Source organism: Crocodylus porosus, unplaced genomic scaffold (assembly GCF_001723895.1).
Source record: "Crocodylus porosus isolate Cpor-Errol unplaced genomic scaffold, CroPor_comp1, whole genome shotgun sequence".
Taxonomy (NCBI): domain Eukaryota; kingdom Metazoa; phylum Chordata; order Crocodylia; family Crocodylidae; genus Crocodylus; species Crocodylus porosus.
This window is the reverse complement of record NW_017728949.1, coordinates 51,625,925-51,638,732: the sequence shown is the minus strand read 5'-3', so window position 1 is coordinate 51,638,732 and position 12,808 is coordinate 51,625,925. Positions and strand designations below refer to the sequence as shown.

At 59.8% G+C, this 12,808-nt stretch overlaps 1 protein-coding gene across 1 annotated transcript in view; it reads left to right on the top strand.

Annotated features, from left to right (window-relative positions):
- Nucleotides 1–7,807, top strand: part of SLC4A3 (solute carrier family 4 member 3) — a 34,842-nt gene extending 27,035 nt beyond the window's left edge. Inside the window, exons 16-22 of the mRNA XM_019554338.1 lie at nucleotides 120–326; nucleotides 1,103–1,192; nucleotides 2,165–2,331; nucleotides 2,784–3,037; nucleotides 3,560–3,729; nucleotides 4,700–4,873; nucleotides 5,597–7,807. Coding sequence (XP_019409883.1) covers nucleotides 120–326; nucleotides 1,103–1,192; nucleotides 2,165–2,331; nucleotides 2,784–3,037; nucleotides 3,560–3,729; nucleotides 4,700–4,873; nucleotides 5,597–5,674 — 1,140 coding nt within the window. The 3' untranslated portion in view covers nucleotides 5,675–7,807. The remainder of the gene's footprint in view (nucleotides 1–119; nucleotides 327–1,102; nucleotides 1,193–2,164; nucleotides 2,332–2,783; nucleotides 3,038–3,559; nucleotides 3,730–4,699; nucleotides 4,874–5,596) is intronic.
- The last annotated feature ends 5,001 nt before the right edge of the window (nucleotides 7,808–12,808 follow it).

The following is a 12,808-nucleotide window of genomic DNA, read 5'->3' as shown; positions in this document are numbered from 1 at the left end:
TGCCTGCCCCCATGGGTGGTGGCAGCCATGCCCCAGCTCCTTTGGGCAGTGATGATGTCTTCTCCCCCACCCTGCCCCCCTGCAGGCAATGACATGCCCCCTCATGCCCCCCTGCCCAGGTGTTTGCAGAGCACCCCCTGCTAAAGTTTTATCCACCAAGCCTGCAAGGCAGCCTGAACACCAGCGCACCCTCTGCAGACGCCATGACACTGGGAACCCGGATGCAGCCCAATACTGCCCTCCTCTCCCTCATCCTCATGCTGGGCACCTTCTTCATTGCCTTCTTCATGCGGAAGTTCAAGAACAGCCGCTTCTTGGGAGGGAAGGTAGGTGCCCAGGCTTGTGGCTCTTCTGCACACGCTGCCCCTAGCCCCTCCACCCAGTCGTTGCCCTCCAGAAACCCATCTTGCTGCCTGCTCTGACATATCAGGGCTGGCGCAGGGGTCTCTGCAATGACTGAGTGAGTCAACATACCAGTAGCCCTTTGGCTTTGTGATATGGCTTTGCCCCAGGCTGCAGCCTGCAGAAGGAGATGGCTGCAGCAGCTGGGTGCTGCTGGCCCCGTCACTGCCATCCATGGCTGTCCCTGCCCATCTCTGCACCCAGGGCGCCAGGGCCAGCAGGGCTTCTCTGATGGAGTCTGTAGCCCAGAGTCTGCTGCACTGGAGCCTCCCAGGCAGAGCAGTTCCCAAGAACCAACATCTGTTTTCCAGGCTGATCTTAGGGAGGGTGAGGAGCGGGGGTGAGAGGTCTCCAGCATCGGGTCAAAATGACCTGGCAAGCAGGAGAGAGGGTTGTGGTCATGGTTCGTTTGCATGCTCAGGGCTGTAGTCCCCATGTGCTTTCAGAGGCAACTCCAAGTGCAATGGGGCTGGGGACCGCCAGATTCACACCCCACATGGCCAGGGCCAGCCCCGTCAGAGCAGCCTGGTGCACCCGGGCCCCTCACCATCCACTTGTTAGCAGCACTCACTTGTGCTGCACTCCTTGCTGCTGCCTCCCCACCCCCCAACAACACATCCAGGCACTCTCTGCTTGGGACCATGGAGATCCATGTTCTGGAGGGGCCCAGCTCATCCCTGCTGCCATGATCACTCCACAGGCTCGGCGCATCATTGGAGACTTTGGGATCCCCATCTCGATCCTGGTCATGGTGTTGGTAGACTACACCATCACAGACACCTACACACAGGTAGGGCAAGCACTGCCCTAGGCCCTGCGCATGCAGCCAGTACCGAGCCACCGCACCCATGTAGCCCGGCCCCATCACGTCCCCCCTCCTCAGTGTAACGGGCAAGCTAGAGACCTCAGTGCACTGTTCCTGCAGCCCCCAGGAGTTAGAGCTCTGGCACCTGGAGTCCCTTCAAGGGCTGGAGCTTGGGCAGGGCTGCATGTGGCATCAAAACGGGGAGAACCGGGGGTGGCTGGGAGTTGTGCAGTCTCAGATTGGCAGAGGAGGGAGGAACGTAGCCTCTGGCTATGCCTGCAGGCTGCAGCTGGGTCTGAGGACAGTGCCCCAGAAAGGGAACAAATAGATGGGCCCCAAGAGGTCTGCAAAATCTGGTGCAGAGAGGGGGACTGTGGCCTGCTCCAGTGACACAGGGAGGTTACAAGGTGCCTCAGCTCTCGTCTGGAAGCACCCCCATGGGCAGAAGGTCTGAGAACAGCAGCTCCCCAGGCTCGGATCAATGACCAGTAACAGCCGAAGTGAGAAGAAGGTTTGCTGGAGTGGAGAGGCGGGCTGTTGACTGGCTGGGAGTGGGCGAGGGGGAATGGCCATGAACAGCTGGCCAGGGCAAGGCAGAGGTGGCAGCTCTGGGGCTTTCAGGATGAGGCTTGGCATCTTTCTCTAAGCTCTGCTCCATCTCAGCCATGGGCTCTGGGCTGTGTGCAGCATCACAGGGCAAGGGCTTCTGGCCTGCAGGACACAGAGCTCAGTTTGGTAGCAGATGGCTCAGCTGGTCCCTCAGGGCCTCAGAATTGGTGATGCCCAGAGCCAGAGCCAAGCCCCATGGGTAGAGGGGCCCTATGGTGCTGTGTGGTGCTGAGCACAGGTCGGGGCTGGGGCTAAGAGTGCTGGATTCCCAAAGTGGGGTGTGCGCTGCCTAGGCCATGGGGCCGGATGCAATGAGGATGTTCGTGTCGTGTCGGACTGCTCCTACAGAAGCTGAACGTCCCTGCTGGCCTCTCCGTCACGTCCCCCGACAAGCGCGGCTGGTTCATCCACCCCTTGGGCAGCAGCCAGGCCTTCCCAATGTGGATGATGTTTGCCTCGGCCATTCCTGCACTTTTGGTCTTCATCCTCATTTTCATGGAGACGCAGATCACCACGTGAGTGCCACTGCCTGTGAGCTGCTGGTCATCGGAGCCAGCACCAGGGGTCTGTGCAGGGCACCAGTGGGGGTGGGGTCAGCCCAGGGTATTCAGGCTGTTGCTGGATCTGGACAGCAGGGCACCTGGCATGGAAAGAGGCAGGCAGGATTCCTTGAGTGCTGGTGAGAATGATACCTCTGCCCACTGGAGCCTCCTGCCTCTGTCTTCTCTGCTTCACAACTGCAGCATGGGTTCCCTGCTGTGCCCAGACAGGCCTGTGTGCACAGGACGCTGTCTCCATGTTCTGCCCCAGCCTAGCCCAGGAGAGGATGCCTCCCTGGGGTAGCTGATATGGTTGTGGTCCGGGGCAGAGGCATTTCCCACCCTGCCCAGCTCCTCATGTCTCCCTCACAGCTGCAGTGTAGTGCAGCCCACCAGCGCTGACTGCTCTCCCTCTGTTCCTGCCCCAGCCTGATCGTCAGCAAGAAGGAGCGGAAGCTGCTCAAAGGCTCTGGCTTCCACCTGGACCTGCTGCTAATTGGCACCATGGGCGGGCTCTGCGCTCTGTTCGGGCTGCCCTGGCTGACGGCAGCCACTGTGCGCTCCATCACCCATGTCAATGCCTTAACTGTCATGAGCAAGGCCATTGCGCCTGGGGAGAAGCCCAAGATCGAGGAGGTGAAGGAGCAGCGGGTCACGGGCGTACTCATTGCTACCCTTGTTGGTGAGGCTGAGCTGCGTGGCGTGGGGGTGGGCTAGCAAGAGATGTGGCTTGCACTGAGCCAAGGTGTGGGCAGGTGTACCCCTGCCCAGCTGCCTACAGCTGACGTCACTCCACTGTCCCCCCAGGCAGTGCCCTGTTCCCCTCCAGAGTACCTGTCAGGATTCCTGAGCCAGGACTACTCACAGCAGCCTGGAGCCAGCATCCCTCCACCTCCACAGCTGGGGCCCCTGCACCCATGTCCCTTCTGTCTCACTCTCTGCAGCTCCCCCAGCCAGTGCTCTGCCCCCATCTCGCCATAGCCCTCCCGTCTGCCCCAACACCCACACAAACACCATCCCTACCTGCTCCCCAGACAGTGGCTGTGCCTCACTCCCCCCACAGTCAGTGCCTTACTCCTCCCCTGCAGCCAGCCTCCCACCCCCCTGCACCCTACCCCCTACCTGCAGCAGACGGGTGCCTGAGGGCTGGGGTGTCAGGGGGCCCCGGTGTGTGCATGGTGAGCCCTGAGCACCGTCATTGCAGGCTTGTCCATCGTGATGGGTAACGTGCTGCGGCAGATCCCACTGGCCGTGCTCTTCGGGATCTTCCTCTACATGGGGGTCACATCTCTCACTGGCATCCAGCTCTACGAGCGGCTGCTCCTCATCTTTATGCCGTCTAAGCACCACCCTGATCACATCTACGTTGTCAAGGTGGGTGAGCAAGGCGGGTGGGAGCTGCAGCTGGGGGAGTGGATGACAGGTGGCGGGGATGTTTCTGTTGGGGGGTGCAGGCAAACACTGAATAGCCCTGGCTGTGGGTGCTGAATGACCAGTTCTCTGGAGCTGTGAGACCAGTGGGGCCCTGGGCAGTATGGGGACTGACCACAACAGGGAGACCCCTGCTCCAGGGGCTGGCATGTGGTGCATTGCTGCTGGTGGGTGGTGAGATGTGTGCGGGCTGGGTGGAAGAATGCTGTATTGCTGGGATGCTGCACCACTAGGCTGGCAGAGGCATGACCTGTTGCTAGGGTAGTATGTTGTGAGACTGTTGTATGGCACTCTCTGGGGGGGGGCTGGAAAGTTGTCAGGCTGGGTGGAGGCATGGTGGGTTGCTAGGATGGCTTGTTGCTAGGCTAGACCAGCATATAGCATGTTGCTAGGATGGCATATTGCTAGGGAGGTGCATGGCTAGGGCGATGTCATAGCGCGCTACTAAGATGGCACGGTGCTGGGCTGGGCCATGATGTGGCATGCTGCTGGGTTGGGCAATGGCTTAATGCATTGCTACGATGGTGCATTCCTAGGATCATGTGTTGATGGGCTGGCCCGTGGCAAGGTGTGTTGCTAGGAAGACATGTGGCTAGACTGAGCAATGGCGTGTTGCCTGGACGGTGCATTGCTTGACTGCATGGAGACACAATGCATTGCCAGAGTGGGCTGCGGTGTGGCGTGTTTCTGGGCTGGAACATTGCTAGGCTGGGCCGTGGCATAGTGTGTTGCTAGACTGGGCAAGGGAATGGCACATTGCTAGGGTGTCACGTTGCTAAGATGGGCCGTGGCATGGCATGTTGCTTGGGTGGCACACTGCTAGGATGGGCCATGGCATGGCATGTTGCTAGGGTGGTTCATTGCCAGGGCAGGCAAGATGTGGCTCTTTGCTAGGTTGGTCTTGTCTCCCCAGGTGAAGACCTGGAGGATGAACCTCTTCACCCTCATCCAACTGGCCTGCATTGTGCTGCTCTGGGTGGTGAAGTCGACTGTGGCCTCCTTGGCCTTCCCCTTCGTGCTGATCATGACAGTGCCCTTGCGACGCTTCGTGCTGCCCCGCTTCTTCCAGGATAGGGAGCTCAAAGCTGTAAGCTGCTCCCCCACCCAAGGTTTCCTCCCCAGTGCCACAGTGTCCAGGTTGCAGTGGTGTCCTGGAGGCAACTGCTCCTGGGTGCTGGCTGGACCCAGTGCAGCCCCCCAGAGCCATGGGAGACCCTGTCCCAGAGCTCAGCTGGAGAAGGAGAGATAGGTGAAAGGGGGCAAAGATGCTGCTGCTGTGGGGAGACCTGAAGTCAGGGGTGGGGGTCCTTGCTTCGTCTCTCTACAGTCAGGGCTGCCTGGTATGCAGATCCCTGGTCTTTCTCCTCTGTGGCAGAAGCCAAGACAGGCCAGCCTGCCTGCCAGCCTCCCACAGACTCCCACTGCTGAAGGCAGGTTTCTCCAGCCCCTGGTCACAGGTCACTGGTGCCTCTTTGCTGCAGGGAAGGGCCTGGATCAGGCTCTGGCAGGAAGGAGGAGTCTTGTGGCCTTCCCCAGTGGTGGCTGTCCTGTAACAGGAGGAGAGGCAGGGGCGGCCCCCAGCAGCAGGAGAGTTAGAAGCAGGAGGGAGGGAAGAGCTGGGACTAGTGGGAGCCAAAGAGGGTGGGAGCAACTTCAACCAGCTGGGCAAAGCTCGGGGGGGTGGAGGGGGCAGTGGTCCCAGGTCCCAGCTGCCTGGGGGCAGAGTCTGCTGGACAGTGGCACTGTATGGGGCTCAGCACCTGCTCAGGGAGCAGCCATGGCCCTTACTGCCAGTCCTTCTTGTCCCCAGCTGGACTCGGAGGACGCAGAGCCAAACTTCGATGAGGATGGCCGGGACGAGTACAACGAGCTGCACATGCCTGTGTGAGCGGCTGCTGTGGTGCCTCTGCCTGTGCTGGGCTCTCTTCTGGACCCAGGGCTGTCTGAACAGGCCTCAGACTCAGCAAGTCAAGCAGCTTCTGGTCTGCAGCAATGAACAGCTGTTCTATGGCCTCTGCGGGGCACGGCCCAGCTGATCCCATGACACCCATCACCTGCTCAGTGGAGGCACCGTCTCCCTCTTCCCGGAGCCAGCGGGGCCAGGAAGTGCCTCTCGCACCCAGATGCCCCGTGGGACCCTGCGCTCTCTTGGCCCTGAACTGGCCCCAGTCCTTGCCGGTGGCTGGGGGCTGCATTCAGTGCATGGGCTGGTTAAAGGAAGCCATGCCACTACCTCCCATTCACCTGCTTCAGATGCCAGCCCAGGACCCAGGCACTGTGGAGGGAGAGGCTGGCCAGGCCCCACCCTGGGAGGGGAGGGAAGTGTCTCCTGCAGTCACGGTGCCAGGCGAGTCTTGCCTGCGAAGAGCTGGCAGCCTCCTGGGGACTCTGAAGGCAGCCTCTTTGCTCAGCCTGACAGGTGCCCTGGTCCAGCACGCCCTGCCATGCCTTGTCCCCAGGTGTTTGTGCTCCCCATGGTCCTTTAGGCCTGGCTGCCCTGGCCCAGCTGTTGTTCCAAAAGCTGCCCTCCGGCCCTCTTGATGCAGTGGGGCCGGCCTCCAATCACGTGAGCAAACTAGAGAGTACAGCACAGCTCTCGGGTGGGCAGCAGGTCACCAGCTGCCACAAGGAGACTCCCCCTCACACTTCACCATGCCTGGGCAGCACTGGGTGACCCTGACCTCTTGGGTCTGTGCCCAGCCTGGTTTGCTCTGAGCCCCCAGTGCCTTTCTGCAGAACCGGGGGACTGTGGACCCTGGCCGGGGCTCTGGGGATGGGGGTACCCTGCATGCCTGTGCCATGAGAGCAGGCCCTTTCCCTGGGGTTGCACAGTGCTTCTGCTTTCCAGACCTGAAAACAGCTGGCAGCACCTCCAGCAAATCCCTCCCTCAGCCTGCCCCATGTGTCTGAGGTAAGGGGTTGTCTGTCCCCATCTGAAGTCACACTCATCCCTGGTAGCCAGGTGTGATGTTACAGCTAAGGTTTGTGATGTCAGAAGGGGGCAGAGCAGGTAGGCAGTGCCCTTGGGGGGGGGGTAGGGCTGAGGGGAGTGTCCCCCCACCACCCTTGCATTTTACGCCCCCATAGGCACCGGTCTCAACAGCCACCGACTGGGTTTGCTGAGGTGTTCAGGCCCCTCAGGACATGGAGGCCTCAGCCCCCTGACTGGATCACTGTGGATCCCTGACCCCTCCCTGCCTGGTGGGCAGTCTGGCCTGGATCCCCCCCCCAGTGATCAGGTCACTACGGACCTTCCTTCTGCTGCCCCCAGAGCTGGGTCACCCATTAGCGGTGCCTGGCAGCTGGGGGATGAGCAATAACCACCAGGAACCTGGTCTTCAGGCCTGCAGTGTGAGCCCTGGGCAGCCACATCTCTGTGCAGGGAAGCCATGGGGGTGTCTTGCTGTCCAGGCCTGGTTCCTGGCATGGGTGGCTAGGGCCCCTGGCTCTCTGGCAGGACCAGGCTGTAGCTGAAGAGATGATCTGTGATGTGCTCTCAGCATGTGGCTGGGGGCTAACCCTGGCAGGCAGAAGGCCCAAGGTCATGGGCTCCTGCTCTTTCTGGGGACAGGAGGGGATGGTGCTCTTGCAGGGTAGGTGCCAGCCTGGGATCCCTGTCTATAGCACTGCTTGGCCCTGGGACCCTAGCCTGCCCCTGGCCCTGCCCCATTCCTATCCATCATTGGGCACAGATCCTTCCTTACCGCCTAGGGCACTTGCTAGGCTTTGGAGTCACATGTTGCACCCACAGAGCCTCAGAAATACCCACTCAAAGAGAGAAACCCCTTTGGTGCCCACTGCCCTGGCTCAGCACCTGGCCCCCACAGCCCTGCCACGCCCATGGATGCCCTTGTAGGTGGGAAACTGGTGTCTTCTGTGTGTCTGTGGCTGCGTGTGTCCTGTCCTCCTTGTGTAGTGTAGGAGGCCTGTTGTTGCTGTGTCCCCAGCAGCCTGGCTGTGTGTGGTGACTTCTGACTGTAGTGAAAACAACTGCACTAATAAAGCCTTTGCAGGAACACAACACAGGCCTCTGCATCCCTGGCATGTGCTTGAGCCCCTGGGCAGGGGCTGCAGGTGGCCAGTCTTCCATCTCAGAGATTGGGGGGGCCTGACCATATGCACCTTCCCTAGAGCCCACCCTTCCTCTGGCCCACGATCACCCTCCACTGCCACCACCCTGCTTGGAGCCCCTGTGGCTACCGGGACCCGCATAACTGCAGCATGTGCTGGACTCTGGTAAGTAGCCTGCTCCCAGCCCAGGGCTCTGAGCAGGGCACTCGGGCCCTGGATTCTACTCCAGCTCTCCTACGTGGCTTCGGAGGAGTCACTCCCCTGGCGAGCAGACCCCTCCCCACTGCTTTTTTGGCTTGGCCTGCTGCTTGTAAAGCAGCAGAGACCCTTGATGGGGTGAGGGGCAGAATGAAGCTGCCATGAGAAGACAGAGGCTTGTTCACTGGTAGCTGTGCCGCAGAGGTGCACGGCACAGATGCATGCACGTGCCCTTTCAACAAACCACGTGTGCACACGCCCAGTACGCACATTACTGCAGATGGTGAAGTAGAGTCTGGCCCCTGCCATCACTGTCCCTGCCAGCTTCCATGGGCAAGATAGCCTCTGCTCCCTGGCATGGCATGTGCCGTGGAGCTGTGAGCTGAGCCAGGCAAGGACACGGAGTCTGTCATCTTTGCTGAGAGGAGAGGCTCTGGGCCAGCCTCCTCCCACCCCAGCAGCACTCTCTCCAACTCCCGGCAGCGCTGCTGCACCTAGGGAAGAGACAGCATCGTAAGTGCCCAGGCTCTGCCACCTGTAGCCTGATGGGGCCCTGGAGGACAGGCACTGCGCGGAGCCCGCTCTTTGGCTCCTTTGAGAAACAGCACCCTCCCTTTCCCTACTACATGCCCCTTTCTCCTGCTCCCTCCCACTTGCCTCAGTGGCTGAGCCCATTCCTGCTGGGACTGAACTCTAGCGGGTCCTGGCTACAGGGCCTTGCTCTTCCGCTCAAGGTCAGCCCAGGGCTACACAGGATCAGGAGGGGATTTTTATCGCAATGGTTGGATTGGTATGGAGTGGGGCATTTCACCTTCCTGTGTAGCAGGGGGCACAGCCTCTGGGATCTCTCCAGTGCATTTTATCAACCCTTTGCCACAGTGGGGCATGGACAGCCCTTGTTCCCTGGCTTTACTTGCGGCAGGTTAAAGGCACCTGCTTTTGGTGTCTTTGGGCAATAGGTATTGCAGTTGTGTAACAGGGTTTAGGAATAGGTTAGACCAGAGCTTCTCTGGAATGGTTTAGATGGGGCTGATCCCCTGGAGCAGGTGTTGCACAAGATGATGTCTGGAGAGCCCAGGTACTCTGTGATCCCAGGATCCATTCCTTAGTACTGGAAGGGCTCCAACATGCTTTCTTCCCATCCCTTGCTGTCACTGGTCTCATGATCTACTGCACTGGATACCAGTGTGTCCTGAAGGCCCTACAAGACCCCGTGCACTCCTGCCACATACCACTGCATTCACAGGCTCATGTGAGTTCACACACATGCACACACCTGCACATGCAAAGGGGCATGCTGTAAAGCTTGCGTGCCCACAGCCTCCCTGCAGGCTAACCCTGGCCCTGCCCCAGCCATTCACCATTCAGATCCTCGGCCAGTGCTAGCAGCTGAGCCTCTTACCGCATCAATATGCCGGAGGAGGGCTGGCCTGACCGCCAGCTCCAGCACCCAGTCACTCTGTACAATGCTCTTGCGGTACTCCTCCAGCTCCAGGTGCCTCCCCAAGTCTGCCAGCTCTCTCAGGATTGCCTGGCCTGGGCTGCTGAGCTCCGGCACACATTCAGCCATGTCCTCCTCACCCTGCCCCAGGCCCTGTTGGACACTGTCCAGCTCCCTCCTCTTGTCCTGCTGCTGCTGGTGCAGGTGGGAAATGCTCTGGGTGATGCTCCAGACCCATGCTTCCAGTGCTCCTGCGCGCTCTGCTCGCCTGAGCAGGGACATCAGCTCCTCCTGGCTCTCTTGCAGCTGGGCTCTCACCAGGCCAGCGCTGCCTGCCCCACTGCCTCCATTGCCACTGCTGCTGCTGTTTGCTCTGGGTTGTGAGCAGCCTCCCAAGAAGCTGTTAGAAAGGCTTAGGGGCCTGAAGGACCCGTTCCTCAAGTGCTCAGAGGTGCCAGGAGCCAGGTCACCCCTGCACCACCCCCTTCCCCTGCCCAGCCTTGAGGGCAGCTGGAGGGAGCTGTACCTGGTTCTGTGGAGAGCAATCCACTGCTGGGCAAGCTCTGCGGTGGCCAAGCTTTTGTGAAAGATGTTGGGGACCAGCTTCAGGACCTTCCTGAAGGGACAGGCATGGGCAAAGCCCCATAGATCCTGCAGGCTCTGGGGGCTCAGCAGCTGGTCATCAATCATCCCGCCCTGCAGCAGCAGGGCCCACTTCCTCCTGATGGCAAAGAGCTGCCTGGCGATGTCTGCGATGGACTCTGCGACACAGGGCTGCTGCTCCTTCCTGTGCCCAGAACCAGAGGGGCAGGGGGAGCCCACAGGCAACCCAAGCTCTGACCTGCCCCCCGGCTCCTCATTAACATACAGGTTCTCACACAAGGGGAACACCACCTTGGCATCAAATGTGTCTTTTAAAGAATTTAAATACCCCAAGTAAGAGCTAAGCCAGGAGACATAGACAGGGATGCTGCAGTCCCTGTCGCCCGCTGGAGGCTTTGCTGCCTCTTGGCCTGTCCAGTCCTTGCACGCCACGTGCTTTCTCAGCTGCTCTATGCTCTCCACCTCACCTGGCTGGCTCTCTGGGAATAGCAGCAGCAGCACCTTGTAAAGGGCATGCAGGTCAAAGCCCTCCTGGCAGCTCCGCACCTGCTCCTTGAAGGCACAGATCTCAGCTTGGAGGGCAGAGTAGAAGGTTTCCATGGGCAGCCCGTGTGACCTGAGGCGGTGGACAAGAGTTGGAGAGTTGATGTGAGAGGTGCACATCATCCTGGGCCTTAGAGCCAACAGCGGGTCAGGGCATAGGCAGCGAGCAGTGGGAAAGTGGGGAAAGAGCAAGGCCTGCTGGAGAAAGCAGAAACTACAGCATTGCTGCTTCCCAAAGACTGCCCTGCACGGGGGCAGCGAGAGTAGAAACGCACCAAGGCACGATGGACCAAGGGAAGGCGTCAGCTCCTGCCACCCTTCTGCCTTGCAACAGGCAGTACCGGGCAGGCCAGGCCAGCCCAGCCTGGCCTCTGCCATCTGGGGGCTCTGTCAGACCCCTGGCTGTGAGCATGACTGGCTTTGTTCCCCTTCCCCACCTCTGCCACCTCCTCTGTCTGTCCAGCGCCTGGGAGCGCTCTGTGCAGGGCCTGCCCAGCGCCAGGCACATGCGAGTCCCAGCCTGGCAGGGAAGGGTCACAGGACCTGGGGTCTCAGTCCTATGAGTGCGAGAGAACTGGTTTCCTAGGGCTGTGGGCCAATCCAGGCTGGAGTAAGCTCAGCCCCAGGGACTTCCTACAGCCTCCCTGAAATTCAGCACTACTCTTAGATAAAGATGCAAGGGGTCAGTAGCATTATACAAAGCAGAGCCTTGATAAGGACCGGTTTCTTTTGATCTTTAAGCTCAAACTCATTTGTTGCTGCCGCTAAATAATCAGCTTTCAGAGTGCTGCAGGGATTTGTCCTGAGAGTGCAGAACTGTGCTGCAGAAACAGTGGGGTAAGCTGGGGGCTTTAGCAGCTCCTTAAGGGGCAGCAGGGTCTTGAGGCACAGGAGGCAGTTTGAGACAGGGGGATAACTGCATCGACTGGATATTTCTCCTGGCATGCACTGGTTGTCGACTCTGACAGAATGACAGCCCTTTGCTCCAGCTAGCAGATTACTGAGGGGAAGAGATCAGGTCACTTCTCCCACCATTGTGCTCCTGGTTCTGGCTGCAGACTACAGCAGTGAGGCTCAGGTCACACCTTGGAGCTGTCTTTGGGAAGGTAAAGACTAGCGGTGCTTTTGTTCTAATTGGATGCGTAGGAGCTTGAGCACAGCTCTGGAGTCAGGGGAAATGCTGCCAGACAGAGCCCTGGCTGCACAAAGGGTCTCAGGTGGCTGTGCAGGGAGTGGGGGGGGGGGGCCCCAGGGAACAGTGCAGGGTGCTGTTGGGTCTGGTGTGGCTGTTCATCCTCTCCACTGAGCTGGGGAGGGAAGCAGGCTGTGCTTCCTACAGGCTCCCAGGTGCCACTAAACTGGGAGCAGTCACAAGTGGCAGTGAACACACCGGCAAAGGGAACTGGAGGTAGAATTTGGGGTGGAAAGGGGCTCAGTACTGGCTGTACGGCAGCACCTTGCTACCAGGGTCCTGGGTGCCAGGACAGGGCATAGACTGAGTTAAACAGTCCAAAGCCCAGTTCTCAGGGTGCAGAGAAGGCTGAGCCCAAGCAGGGTGTGCCGGAAGGAGCTGGATCTAGCTGTGCAACAAGAGGTACCTACAGGGTCAGCCATCCTGGCCCAAACATGCACCTACCCTCATTTAACAGAGCCTGTAGGTGAAGGTGCTGATGAAGAGGGGCAGGTCTGGGTTCCCCAGCATGGTCCACAGGGGACTCTGGGGACAGCCAAGTGCACACCTAGGGAGCAAGGGGGTTGGCTCTCCCAAGCCATTGTGGGGTGTGATAACAGCCTGCACGTCTTGGGCAGGTGGGAGTGTCTCTCCCTTCCAAGTGGGGGGAGCTGAGACCAATACCATGACACCTCTTGAACACTGGTCTGTAGCACGGGCTACTCCTGCCTGCCTCATGGTGCTGCTGATGCCAAGGTGCCCCAGAGACAAGCAGGTGGATAGGCTGGTGACTGTATCAGTACACCAGTCAGTGCACACGTCAGGGCAGAGGCAGAAAAGGATCTCGGAGTCATCACTGACTCCGAGATGAACATGGGCCGGCAGTGTGGGGACGTGGTCAGGAAGACCAACCGCACCTTGTCATGCATCCACAGATGCATCTCAGGCCGGTCCAAGGAGGTGATCCTCCCCCTCTATGCGGCACTGGTCAGGCC